The sequence below is a fragment of the Lucilia cuprina genome, chromosome 4 (genome assembly GCF_022045245.1).
Source record: "Lucilia cuprina isolate Lc7/37 chromosome 4, ASM2204524v1, whole genome shotgun sequence".
NCBI lineage: Eukaryota > Metazoa > Arthropoda > Insecta > Diptera > Calliphoridae > Lucilia > Lucilia cuprina.
In genome coordinates, this window is record NC_060952.1 from 76,594,849 (window position 1) to 76,607,246 (window position 12,398).

The 12,398-nt window shown below is 30.9% G+C and overlaps 2 protein-coding genes across 3 annotated transcripts; one reads left to right on the plus strand and one right to left on the minus strand.

Annotated features, from left to right (window-relative positions):
- Positions 1-1,111: 1,111 nt before the first annotated feature.
- LOC111687364 lies at positions 1,112-5,245 on the plus strand. The gene is made up of 4 exons (XM_023449794.2): positions 1,112-1,804; positions 2,964-4,178; positions 4,255-4,390; positions 4,629-5,245. Exons 1-4 carry the CDS (start codon positions 1,313-1,315, stop codon positions 4,763-4,765), a joined length of 1,980 nt encoding a protein of 659 aa, XP_023305562.2. The 5' UTR covers positions 1,112-1,312; the 3' UTR covers positions 4,766-5,245.
- A 391-nt stretch (positions 5,246-5,636) lies between these two features.
- On the minus strand, positions 5,637-7,385 carry LOC124419551. Of its 2 annotated transcripts, XM_046949540.1 has the most exons (3): positions 7,253-7,385; positions 6,623-7,152; positions 5,637-6,553 (listed from the first exon to the last, which is right to left on the minus strand). In XM_046949540.1, exons 1-3 carry the CDS (start codon positions 7,263-7,265, stop codon positions 6,053-6,055), a joined length of 1,044 nt encoding a protein of 347 aa, XP_046805496.1. In that variant the 5' UTR covers positions 7,266-7,385; the 3' UTR covers positions 5,637-6,052. The 2 variants fall into 2 exon arrangements, with proteins under 2 accessions (XP_046805496.1, XP_046805495.1); XM_046949539.1 differs by lacking the exon at positions 7,253-7,385 and having other exon boundaries at positions 6,623-7,196.
- Positions 7,386-12,398: the final 5,013 nt, after the last annotated feature.

Sequence of the window (12,398 nt, forward strand, 5' to 3'; positions counted from 1 at the left end):
TGGACTGATGTTATCCGTTTTCAATAGGCTTCGTCTACGGCCTATCCAAAATTGCGATCTGTAGTTTGATTACAAGGTTTACAAGCCCTATTCGAGGGTTCAGTTGTATGGGGGTAGGTGAAATAATAGACCGAGCATAACCATTTTCAATAGGCTTCGTCCCTGGGTTAATAGAACATCATGTACCAAATTTCTTTGAATTATCTAAAATCGACTCAGAAAATGATTCTGAGCCGATTGGTATACTTAGAGGTGGGTATAGGACCAATATTATTGTACGTTACAAACATCAGAACAAACCCAATATACTCTTCCGAATAAAGTGGTGTAGGGTATAATAAAAAGGCATTTAATTTAGTCAAAACAAAGAAAAAAACATATTTAAACCATTACATTAGTGTAAACCTATGTTGTTGTTGTAACAGCTCGACTGTGGCCGATAGTTCTTTCCTGGGGAAAAAACTCTCGGTTGATACAGCTGTCTGACAGTGTAAATCTATAATAACCTGTAGTTTCTTTACAAACTTTATAAGGACAGAGTGATAAACAGAGTGCGTTCAGAACCATTTTTTCGGGGTTCCAAATATAAGCAAACATTCCCCCCACATTGGTTTGTATAGAAAAAGTGCAAGATCATTTAATTCAAAAATTGTTTGACTGAACTAAACAAGCCTCACTTTTTTACATCATCTACTAAAGGGCTTTATAAGTATGTGAGTCTGGCAACAATCAATAAAATTATTTTAGCAACACAATGATTGAAGAGTAAATTAAATGTTAGCCAATATTTTTACAAAAAAATCTCTAAGCCAATTTACAAACGGAACAAAATAATGCTAAATATGTACTATTGGCTCTTCTATTTGCAACAAATACTTTTCACACAGCATACAACACTTTTAGTTGGCTTAAAACAATCATCCAGAGCGGTACTGATCAAAAATTTAACGCTTCGAAAAACTCCCTAATAAGTTTAATTGTGACAAACAGTTTTTTACAAAAATAAAACAGAAAATAATTGAAAATGCTTTTATTAAAATTAATATAATTTAAAGAAAAAATAACCTTGATTTAAATAATAATTTTAAATTTAAAAAAAGTGCATTGTATTTTAATAATACAAATACTAAAAAAAAATAATTGAAATTTAAAATGTTGTAGAAAAAAATTGCACTTAAAAAATAATATTTTATTTTACTCCAACTAAACACCGACTCAATTAAAAAAATGAAATAGAGCAATTAACTTAAGCATAGAGAGATAATAATCATCGTTGACACAATTATTAAACATAATCCAAGTAACAATCATTATGGTCAATCAGCGGCAGCGTCAATGCGATAAAAATATCACTTGCGTGTTGTCGAAACTCTACTTTCTAATAATAACTCTATTTGTGGCGTCGTTATTGTCGTTGAAATCGATTGCATGCAATGCACATTTTATACACATCGATCATAATGAATTTCGTTCAGGGGGGTTTCCCCGACCACAACTACCACCACCAACTTTACCGCATATACAAGAAGACCAAACTCCACAACACTTACCCGGCAAGGAATTGACACCCTCGGAATATATGGTGGATTTGACCAATGATCTAGCCTATCGTGTGTTACACTATCATTCCATATTGAATCGTAATAATTTTGCATTTTCTCCCACCGCTCTAATGAGTGTTCTCGTTGCCATTTATGAAGGATCGGCTGGACGGAGTATGACAGAATTGAAAAATGTTTTACATTTACCCGATAATCATGATATTATACGTGTAGGCTATCGTGATATTCATCGTCGTTTGAGGGTAAGTACTCAAAGGATCCTTTTCTATGTAAATTATACCATTTTATAGTTATTGATCTGCCTTTGGGTAAAAAAGGCGTACCTAAATTGTTTGTTGTTATGTTCAATGAGTAACATTAGATTTTGTTTAGATATTTACGAAAAGATCATTGAACTTTTTGGTTCAGTTTTAAATTTATATAAATATATACATACATATGTATATATATAATAAATAATGTACATAAACTAATGAATTGATTTGACTTTGAATTTTTTTACACCCAAAGAAATTTGTTTAGTAATATAATAAACGGTTTACCGTAATTTAATCTTTCATTCAGTATATTGTAACCAAATGTCAATGCCAATAAAAATCCAAATATTTATAGCTCTAGTTTAGTTCTAGTTCAGTTCTAGTTCAGTTCTAGTTCAGTTCTAGTTCAGTTCTAGTTCAGTTCTAGTTCAGTTCTAGTTCAGTTCTAGTTCAGTTCTAGTTCAGTTCTAGTTCAGTTCTAGTTCAGTTCTAGTTCAGTTCTAGTTCAGTTCAGTTCTAGTTCAGTTCTATTTCAGTTCTAGTTCAGTTCTAGTTCAGTTCTAGTTAAGTTCTAGTTCAGTTCTAGTTAAGTTCTAGTTCAGTTCTAGTTCAGTTCTAGTTCAGTTCTAGTTCAGTTCTAGTTCAGATTTAGTTCAGTTCTAGTTCAGTTCTAGTTCAGTTCTAGTTCAGTTCTAGTTCAGTTCTAGTTCAGTTCTAGTTCAGTTCTAGTTCAGTTCTAATTCAGTTCTAGTTCAGTTCTAGTTCAATTCTAGTTCAGTTCTAATTAATTTTTAGTTCAATTCTACTTCAGTTCTAGTTCAGTTCTAGTTCAGTTCTAGTTCAGTTCTAGTTCAGTTCTAGTTCAGTTCTAGTTCAGTTCTAGTTCAGTTCTAGTTTAGTTCTAGTTCAGTTCTAGTTCAGTTCTAGTTCAGTTCTAGTTCAGTTCTAGTTCAGTTCTAGTTCAGTTCTAGTTCAGTTCTAGTTCAGTTCTAGTTCAGTTTTAGTTCAGTTCTAGTTCAGTTCTATTTCAGTTCTAGTTCAGTTCCAGTTAAATTTTTCCTTAGTTTTAGTTCAGTCCTAGTTCAATTTATTCATTTAAAATAAATATTTACATACCTATGTAAATAATGAATCTATTTTTCAGACTTATTTCTTTAATTCTGACAACCCGTTAAAAGGCTTGAGTTTAAATAAAGAAAATGTCACAATAACTCGAGATTATGAAACTATTCTAATGTTTTATGGATATGATTTGGGCATAGACATGGTGTCTTCAACAGCAGTGCCAACAACAACAACAACAACTCCAGCTATAACTACAACACAGATGACACATAATGTAACAACATCTCCAGAAATGGAAACTACCACCACTCCAGTGACAACAATAACCACAACATCAACAACAATTAGCCCAGAAACAACTACAGAAGCAATGAATACTACTTCAGAGGTTATAACATCAACCACTGAGAAATATGTTACAACAATGAAGCCTGAGGAAACGACAGAAATGACGAGTGAGAAATCCACTGAAGAAAGTACCACAGAAGCAGCTGAAACTACTGAGTCTACTGAGACTACTACAGCCACTGAAATGACAACTGAAACAGTAAAATCAGAAGCAGAAACAAACGAAGCTGCCGAATTAATTTCATCATTTGTAGCTGAAGAGAATTCCGAACCATTTTTACGCATACAAAAGGCACGAGTCACAAGATTACCCAGTGCCAAATTACAAGCACCCTTGGCAACTAAATCTAAACTCCAGACTAACTATTTGCCAGCACAAAGAAAATCCAGTCGTCTTACTAGTCGTAATAAACGTCATTTATTTGGTTTCAAAGAATTCGATAGCAATCTATTTGTAACACTCTTCAATGCCGAATCACAACTACACAATCCTTTAAGCACTGGATCAGCTCTAGTCGGATTACCTACTTATCTACAAGTATCTAATGATTATGAAGTAGAGACTGATCCAAATTTTATAGTTAACGCACACACTTCGTCTAATTTGAAACAGAATTATAATACCGATGTTATTAGTCATGTCTTCTATTTAAATAGTCAACATGTCATCTATACCACATTTAAAGTTTACAATGCCGTCTTGTATTATAAATATTTTGAGCGTTTACGTTTAAGTGTCTTAGAATTGGAACTTGATACATCAGAATATAATTTAATTATATTATTACCTGATTATAATACAGATTTAGTGGCAGCAGCAGCATCTTTACGTTCTGGTCCAAAGTTGCGCCTCATGCGTAAACAATTAAAACCAAAATGGGTACAAGCCATAATACCCGATTTTAGATTGCATGGAACTATGTTTTTAACAAATGATTTACAAAACGTAAGTATTACTAAAGTATAGTTAGTATAATAGTTATCAAAAATTGTTGATTTCATTTTATTTCATTTGATTTCAGCTTGGCATTTGTGATATCTTTGAACCAAATCGTGCAGATTTTCGTCCAATGACAGATGAAAAAGGCATCTACGTCAAACATATCGAACAGTCAATAAACGTACATATACGAACAAATCCCATCAATCATTTAAGACGTAAGTATTTAAAATTGCAAAACCGATTTTTACATCCGTACATAACTACTACATAGTACATCACACTATTCAGTAAATCACCCAAGCAAAACGTTTAAGGGCACATTGTAAAAAAATTAAAACGAAAAACACCTAAAACACACATTTGCACATGAATATTTTCTAAGATTTAACAAGCATCCAAATTGATTGTTTCATTTTTTATTTTTTCGATTTCTTCTTTCTTGATTCTTTTTAGGTAACAATGGAGCACAGGCACAGCCCATACAAATATCAGTAAATCATCCGTTTATGTTTTTCATTATTGATCGTGATTTGGATATTGCTGTTATGGCTGGACGTATTTTAAATCCTCTTAATGTACGCGTTCAATAAAAATACAATACATAATAACTAACATGCATATTACTACATTACATTACTTAATAAATAACTTGAGATTACACAAATTAGGAAACGAAAATTTAAAATATCTATCGTTTCATTGTTGTTATTTCATGTAACGATATTTGAACAATGATTTTAGAAACAATTGAGACAATTTGTAGTTGTGTAAATAAATTTAGTTGTTGCATTGTTTTTAAATGTTTTATATAGCTTCCGATTATTTCAACTGTAACTTTTATTACATATTTCAAATTAAAGAAAATCTAAATCAATTACAATTTAAATATTGACAATTGTATTAGCCATTAGCTGTTTGTATCCGGCTATGTTCGTAAGCAGAAATTCAATGTAATTTGATGTTTTAATTCAGAATTCCTCCGATCATATATAAAAATATTTTTGGAAAAAACTTTTAGTAAATTGCATTACTATCAGGATTGAACAGATATGTTTTAAGGATCTATTTTTTAATGAATTTAAAAAATTATTTCCAACGACTCAATTATATCTAGATATCTATCTATATATTTATCTATCTATCTATCTATCTATCTATCTATCTATCTATCTATCTATCTATCTATCTATCTATCTATCTATCTATCTATCTATCTATCTATCTATCTATCTATCTATCTATCTATCTATCTATCTATCTATCTATCTATCTATCTATCTATCTATCTATCAATCTATCTATCTATCTATCTATCTATCTATCTACCTATCTTTCCATCAATCTGGAAATTTATATTCTTTTGGCAATAATTTCATCATACATCCGCCCATGATGCAGTAAGAAAGGCGATAGCGTTTTGGTTTAAACAAATAATAACAAAACAAGAGAATTATTAAATTCAAATTCATTTTCAAAAAGAGCATTTAATAATAAAATCTCTGTTATTTTAAAAACATAAATATTTTAAAGAATTTATTTAAATTAACGGCATAGCTATTAAAATCCATTAGACATAACCTTAAAATTATATTATTTTTGTCGGTCTATTAAGAGTTAAAAGTAATTCATGCTAAATTTTAAATCAATCGAATAATGGAATTGATTTCACACAATTTATGTTTTCTTTCAAATATTTTTAAAACAGGGTCCCATTATTCGATTGTATTCAAAGAATAAAATTTGTATTATTTGTACATAAATAAATATGAAAATCACAAAAAAATTTCATTTACATTGCAAAAAATATTTAATAATAAGACTTAATACTTAATATGTTGCAAATACAATGCGATTAATAAAAATTTTACGAAATATTATTACAAATTAATGCGATTTGCCTCACGATTCTGATTGGTTAGATTGTGCAATATTTGCAATTTCAAATTTTGTATCTCAACGTCTTTACGATATAGTATACGATCACGTTTCTGTTGCAGTTTTAAATTACGCAAACGTTCACGCTCAACTGCTATGCGATACATATACAATTGACGTAAGCTTTTATCTCGCGTTAACGTTTTGCGTATACGTTTTCTACGCTTAAGAATACGAAAATTATTAGATCTATTTTGTGGCTGCATTTGGTTATTAACATTAGAGACAGTAGAAATAACATTTTCTTCATTACCACTGACAACACCATCATTTATGGGATTTTCAATGAGATTAATAATTTTAGGAGAGTTTGTTGAACATGAAACTGTGCTTGTGACGTCGGAAGTATTGACCGTGCAACTTTTGGTATTATGAGCTGTAGCAATAATACAATTAGATTCTGCCAAGGATTGTACATTTTTTACCATAAAATTCATATTGTCCTTAAGTTTTAAATCATTTCCATTACTATTCTGCTTCTGGGAAGTGCTTAATATTATACAACTACTTACATGTACTTTCGAATTTGTCGATAATTCTTCTTCAGAATATTCAGTTTCATCAGCAGATGGTATATTTTCTGTTTTTATACAATGGTCTTCTGTTAATTGCAACTGTCCAGTCAGTGTTAAGGATTTGGTAGATATGTGTTCTTGGATCTCCTGGTTATTTTGTGTCATCATATGGGTGTTAAAATTATCCTTTATAATTAAATTATTAAACGAAATATTTGGACCTGACCCCGGTTCCGCTGATAAATTTCTTTCCATGGCATCTTTAACTTTTTTAGCCTCTGCAGCACGTATTCTTCCTAATTGCTGTTTAAGTCTTTCCTTGGAACGATTAAAACCGGCAGCTTGCATTCTTAGGGCAATTTCATCCCAAACTTCTGATTTTCGTTTAATGGTCATGGTATCACTGCCTTTATTTTCTAATATTGCCCGATGCATACGAGTGAGATTTAATAGCAACTGCTTCTCGGACTCGGTCCAATTTGGTTGCCTCTCACGCTTTTCCCGGTTTAATTTTTGCAAACTGTACGCTAAAAGAAAATTAGAAGTCCACATTTTTTATTATTAAGACAATTTTAAACTTTTTTTACAATTTTCTTTGTTTTTTAATAATACTAGTATTTTTATTACCACTTAAATCCATAGCTTGCTTTACTAAAATTAATTAATGTGAAATTAGTAGTTTTTAAATTAAATGTTTTTGTGATTTACTAGTATTTTTTTCGAAATTTCTGTGGAAATTTTTTTTAACAAACTATTTTTTACAAACTATTCAATGCCAAAAAAAGTCCAAAAACTGGTTGAAGAAGTCAAAGTCAGAAAAGTCGTCTTTTCACATATTTCAAAAAGACGACTTTTCGTAAATTGCAAAATTGTATAATTTAAATTTAATTTGCAATAAAATCGTTATAGTTATATGTGTATATACATGTGTAATATGAGCTCAAAGCGGATACATGTGTTTCAGCAAAATTTGATAAGTATTTGCAAAGTACATTTTAATGAAAACATTAATTTTTTAACATGTTTAATTTGAAATCACGTTAACAGTAATATTAACACAACATTTATTCGCATTACAGAGTTGCATTTGGTAAATCGCTTAGACCTCGTCCACACTAGGAAACTTTTGTTGAGAAACTTCTTCATAATTCTCTTTTAAAGTTTCTTTAATGTCCACACATAGAAACTTTTGTTTCAGAAACTATGTGTTTATTGCATTGATTTGTTGTACGAATGAAAAGAATAACAAAACAAGTTTCCGAGTACGGGAAACTCCGTACCGCGAGAGAGATGAATGGTATTCTTTCACTCTCACGCAAAATCAAAAGTTTCCCAAGAAAAAGTCGAAAAGTCGGAAACTCGAAAATTGTAGAAACAAGTCAAAAATAGTCGATAATTTTAAAAAAATGGAAAAAACTCTAAATATAACAAAGTGAATGAAAACTAAATCCATAGCTTTCTTTACTTAAATTAATTAATGTGAAATTAATAGTTTTTAAATTAAATGTTGTTGTGATTTACTAGTATTTTTTTTATCAAAATTTCTTTGGAAATTTTATTTTTCGGAAGGCGGACCTGTATATGGACACTTAATGAATCAATAGCACCAGAATTTACTTATTTATTCGATATATGGCGAATTGTACTACCATGTATGGATATTAATGTGGACATCAGGGTGATTTTCAGAATACGGCCTTTATAATGAAGAATTTGGTCAATTGTGGACCGAGGTCTATAGAATTTAAACGCGTAATAGGTTTTGAAAACAAATGTCTTTTTATAGATTTATTAATTGTAAACTTAACAGACGGTATTTATTAGCGTTATAACGTCGTTATGACAGTGTCGTCTAAACAATTGTTTAGACAACGTTGTCTTGATAACAAACGTCATTTTATTGTAAAATTTGTTTAGAATTTTGTTTTTGTGCAATTAAAATTGATTTTTAACATTAGTTCTAGTGAAATTAATATTTATTTACAAAATTTGCATTTAATTTTAATTGTTTTGCATTATTTCAATAAAATTATCTGTGAGTTGTCGTGATAAAATCAGCGTTTTGTTACCCCTATGTATTAACATAAACAAAAATCTGACAATTTTTCTGCCGACGTTTGGCTCGTTTGTTGTAAAAATAGGTATTTTTACACTAAGGCAGGGATGTTCAGTGTGATTTCAAGCTATAATTTCAATGAAATTAAACAAAACGAGTAGATTTCGATCGAAATTACTTAATTTCGTTTGGTATGAATGGGTTATTATTGTGTATTATTGAGTAATCAAAGGTAGTCAAATCTCACAGCACTACTACTAGTTGCAACGCTGAAATTCTGCAGAAACTATATACGTACATTTAAAAACGGCGTCCTAAAATATCAAAGAAACGCATAATAACGTTAATTCTTTTTTAATTTTTATTTTATTTTTTTTTTTATTTTTTATTAAAAGTTCGCCATGATTCCTGTTCCGTTTATTTTAGACAAAATGTTTGCAATAAACCTTCAACAAAATTTTCAGTTCAGGGAACTGAAACCACTTTGCTTAACCTCCATATTCATACTTCCGTATGGAGCATAAAGTTATCAATGGCTAATAATTATGCGAAATAATTTATTTCCAATTTTTTCACATAAAAATTCCACAATAAATCTTCAATAAATTTATTAAACGTATACGAATCCTTACGGGAGCTACTGCTCAAATTCATAAATCCACAGTTTTCACAGTGCAAGCATTTATTTGGTGTGTATGGGCATGATGTATTTATATTACCTACAATATAATTTTATCGCAGCTATGGAAAATAACGAGCAATTCTGGATGGAATTTATCGACATTTACAAAGCGCATACAGAGTTATGGTACTTTAAAGGCAACCGTAGTTAAGATGATGAAAGTTTAAAGGAGAAGGGTGGATACAGAATTTTATTAATGAAATTGCAAGAAATTATGCCAGAAGCAACGAAAGATGTGTTGATAGAAAAATTAAATATATTTCGTTCTTCATACCGACGAGAAAATAAAAAAGTAAAAGAAAGTATGAGAAGAGGATCCTCGCAAGTGGACATATATAAACCAAAATGGATATACTATGAAAAAATGAAATTCTTGGACGAAAGGAGGACGACAATACTCCATTATCATCCCTTGATGACGATTTTGCAAGTATAAAATACATTTTAGTGTCGTATCACCTACTCTCGCTCACTTATATAGGTTTCCTTTTTTTGTTTACATTCAAATTAATTATTTGCAAAAAATAATGGACTAATTAGTAATATTAAAATTTTAAATAATAACATAATGTCTTAGGTATGAGATTTTAGTTTATACAAAACTTTTTATGTGGAATTTCGTTTTTCATTTAATTTTGAAAACAGTTATGACAGTTTAATCTGTTTTCCGGGGGCCGATATTGCTCATTTTCAATACCAAACAATCCTTAAGTATAGGAAATAATTGTGCAAAATGTCCATCTATGTTTTCAACACACAGATGGATAGACAGACGGACATTGCTACATCGTCTTAGAATTTAATGTGGACCCAGAATATATATGCTTTTGTGGGCCTACGACCAATATTTCGATGTGTTAAAAACGAAATGACAAAACCAATATAGCACTATCTTTTTTGATGGTGGGTATAAAAACTAATATACCAATTATTTTTAAAAAGTACGAATTTATGCCCTATAATTTAAATGTTTTAAAATACCCTAATTTACCTGTTTTTGTTGAATGTTTTAATTCCACGTTTCATTTATATATATTTGTTTACTTGCTTAATATTATATAACTTTTATTTATTGATAATATACATAATATTTCATTTCATTTTGAAAAAATTGTTTAATGTAAACAAGTGAATACTTAGTAAAAATATGTACATATTTATTAAATGTACATTTTTGTTTTATAGTTTTATTTAAATATAAACTAACATAAGAAATCAGATAAATGAAATTTATATAATTTGATTTCTTTTTATTTAATATTTTAGTTGTTTCTAAATTTTTTTAATTATAATATTATTTTTCATATTGAAAAAACTAAAATGAATAATAATGAAATATTAAAACTTGAATATTATGTAGTTTTTTTTTCTGTAATTGTTTTTAGGGAAATATACTACGCATCCAATATACAGTGATGATGTTTCAAAGTTTCTCTTTACTTCATAAAATCTCTTTAAAAAATATAAATTTTATAAAGAAATATCCACAAAAAAAATTGGACTCCTCCGACCAAAATTTGAGATTTATTTACAAAAAACAAAAGGCCTATTTAAAATAACATTTAAATAAGCATAGAAAAATAAATAGAACTGTTACTGAGAGTAAGAAATATTTCATACATATGTACATATCGTGGTTGGAAGCAGTGCCGAGAACCTGAATGGCTAGTTAGTGGTTAAAGAGGACTAGTCGTTAACAGCTCCCCTCCGATGCCAGGGCACGGATCGGTTGTAATGCTTAGCCTAGCCCACATACGCCGTCCCTGCGTGGGTCGTCCACCCATTACGCGTCTACTCGTGGGAATCACATGGAAAAAACAACAAAAAACAAACAAACAATAAAAAACCCGTGGAAAGCCAGTTGGGGAAACCTAAACTGGTGGACTGCAAACAGCCTGCTATCCAACCTTCTGATGATAGCACGGCTAAACGCAGCGAGGAAATCTTGTCCGTAGTGGCAAGCACCTCATCAGCTGCACAAGCCTTAGCTGTTACGCCAGCAAACACTCCTGCCTCGGGCACTGCGGACCAAGCAGTGACCCCCGTGACTTCTGGACAGGTTGGATTGTCGAACTCGATGTCGGGTCCAACAAATGCTCCCTCAACCGCCCTCACGGCTAACGAAAACCCACCTAGTCGCAAAGATACATTTAGGAAGGCTTTTGTTCAAAGGCGTGCCGCCATGCAACTATACCGCTGATGAATTAGCGAGCCTCAATGTCCGACAACGCGATTTTTTTGTAGTGAATAAATAAATAGTTTAATCGTTTGTTATGATAGTTGACAATGGCGTATATAAATATGAATAAATTGGAGTTTTTTTTAGATAGGGATTTTTGTTTTTTTAGTCAATAAAATTGATAATTTTGGTCGGAGGTGTCCAATTTTTGGTGTGGACATTTGTTTTGATGCAATATATTAGAATCAACAATAAAATCAATTTCGAATTTTTGGTTAGTTAGGGCCGTTTGCGTTTATAGAAAGTTTGTGAATGAAATGCCACATATCTGAGTATAATTGTGGACCGAGGTCTATATAATTTAAACGGGTGAGAGCAGAACAGCATTCTGCTGTGCACAGAAATTTCCCCGAGCGGTGCACAGCAAAACCATTTTTTTATATTTGCAGCGTCAAGTCAAAGTGGGCCTGGGGATACGCAGCAGCCTAGGTCCCATAAGAAATACACGTGTTTGTGTGAGGGCGCAGCAAAATCTGCTAATTCGCAGCAACTCTCCCTCTCTCTCGCATCACCTTTGAGGTGACAGCAAGTGACGATTTGTGAAAAATTTTCTATGTGCTTTCAATAAATGTCAAATTTGTTTTATATGTGATTTGACATTCTGGAGAACTTTGGATATCTGTTATGTTTCACCACAACAAAATACGACTTATATTCCAAAGCCAAAAAAAGTTGCAAAAAAAAGTCAGAAAAGTCGACTTTTCGCAATTACAGAGTTGCATTTGGTAAATCATTTAATATATAACAAAGTGAATGAAAACTAAAAAAGAAGAAGATGTAAACAAACAAAATTTCC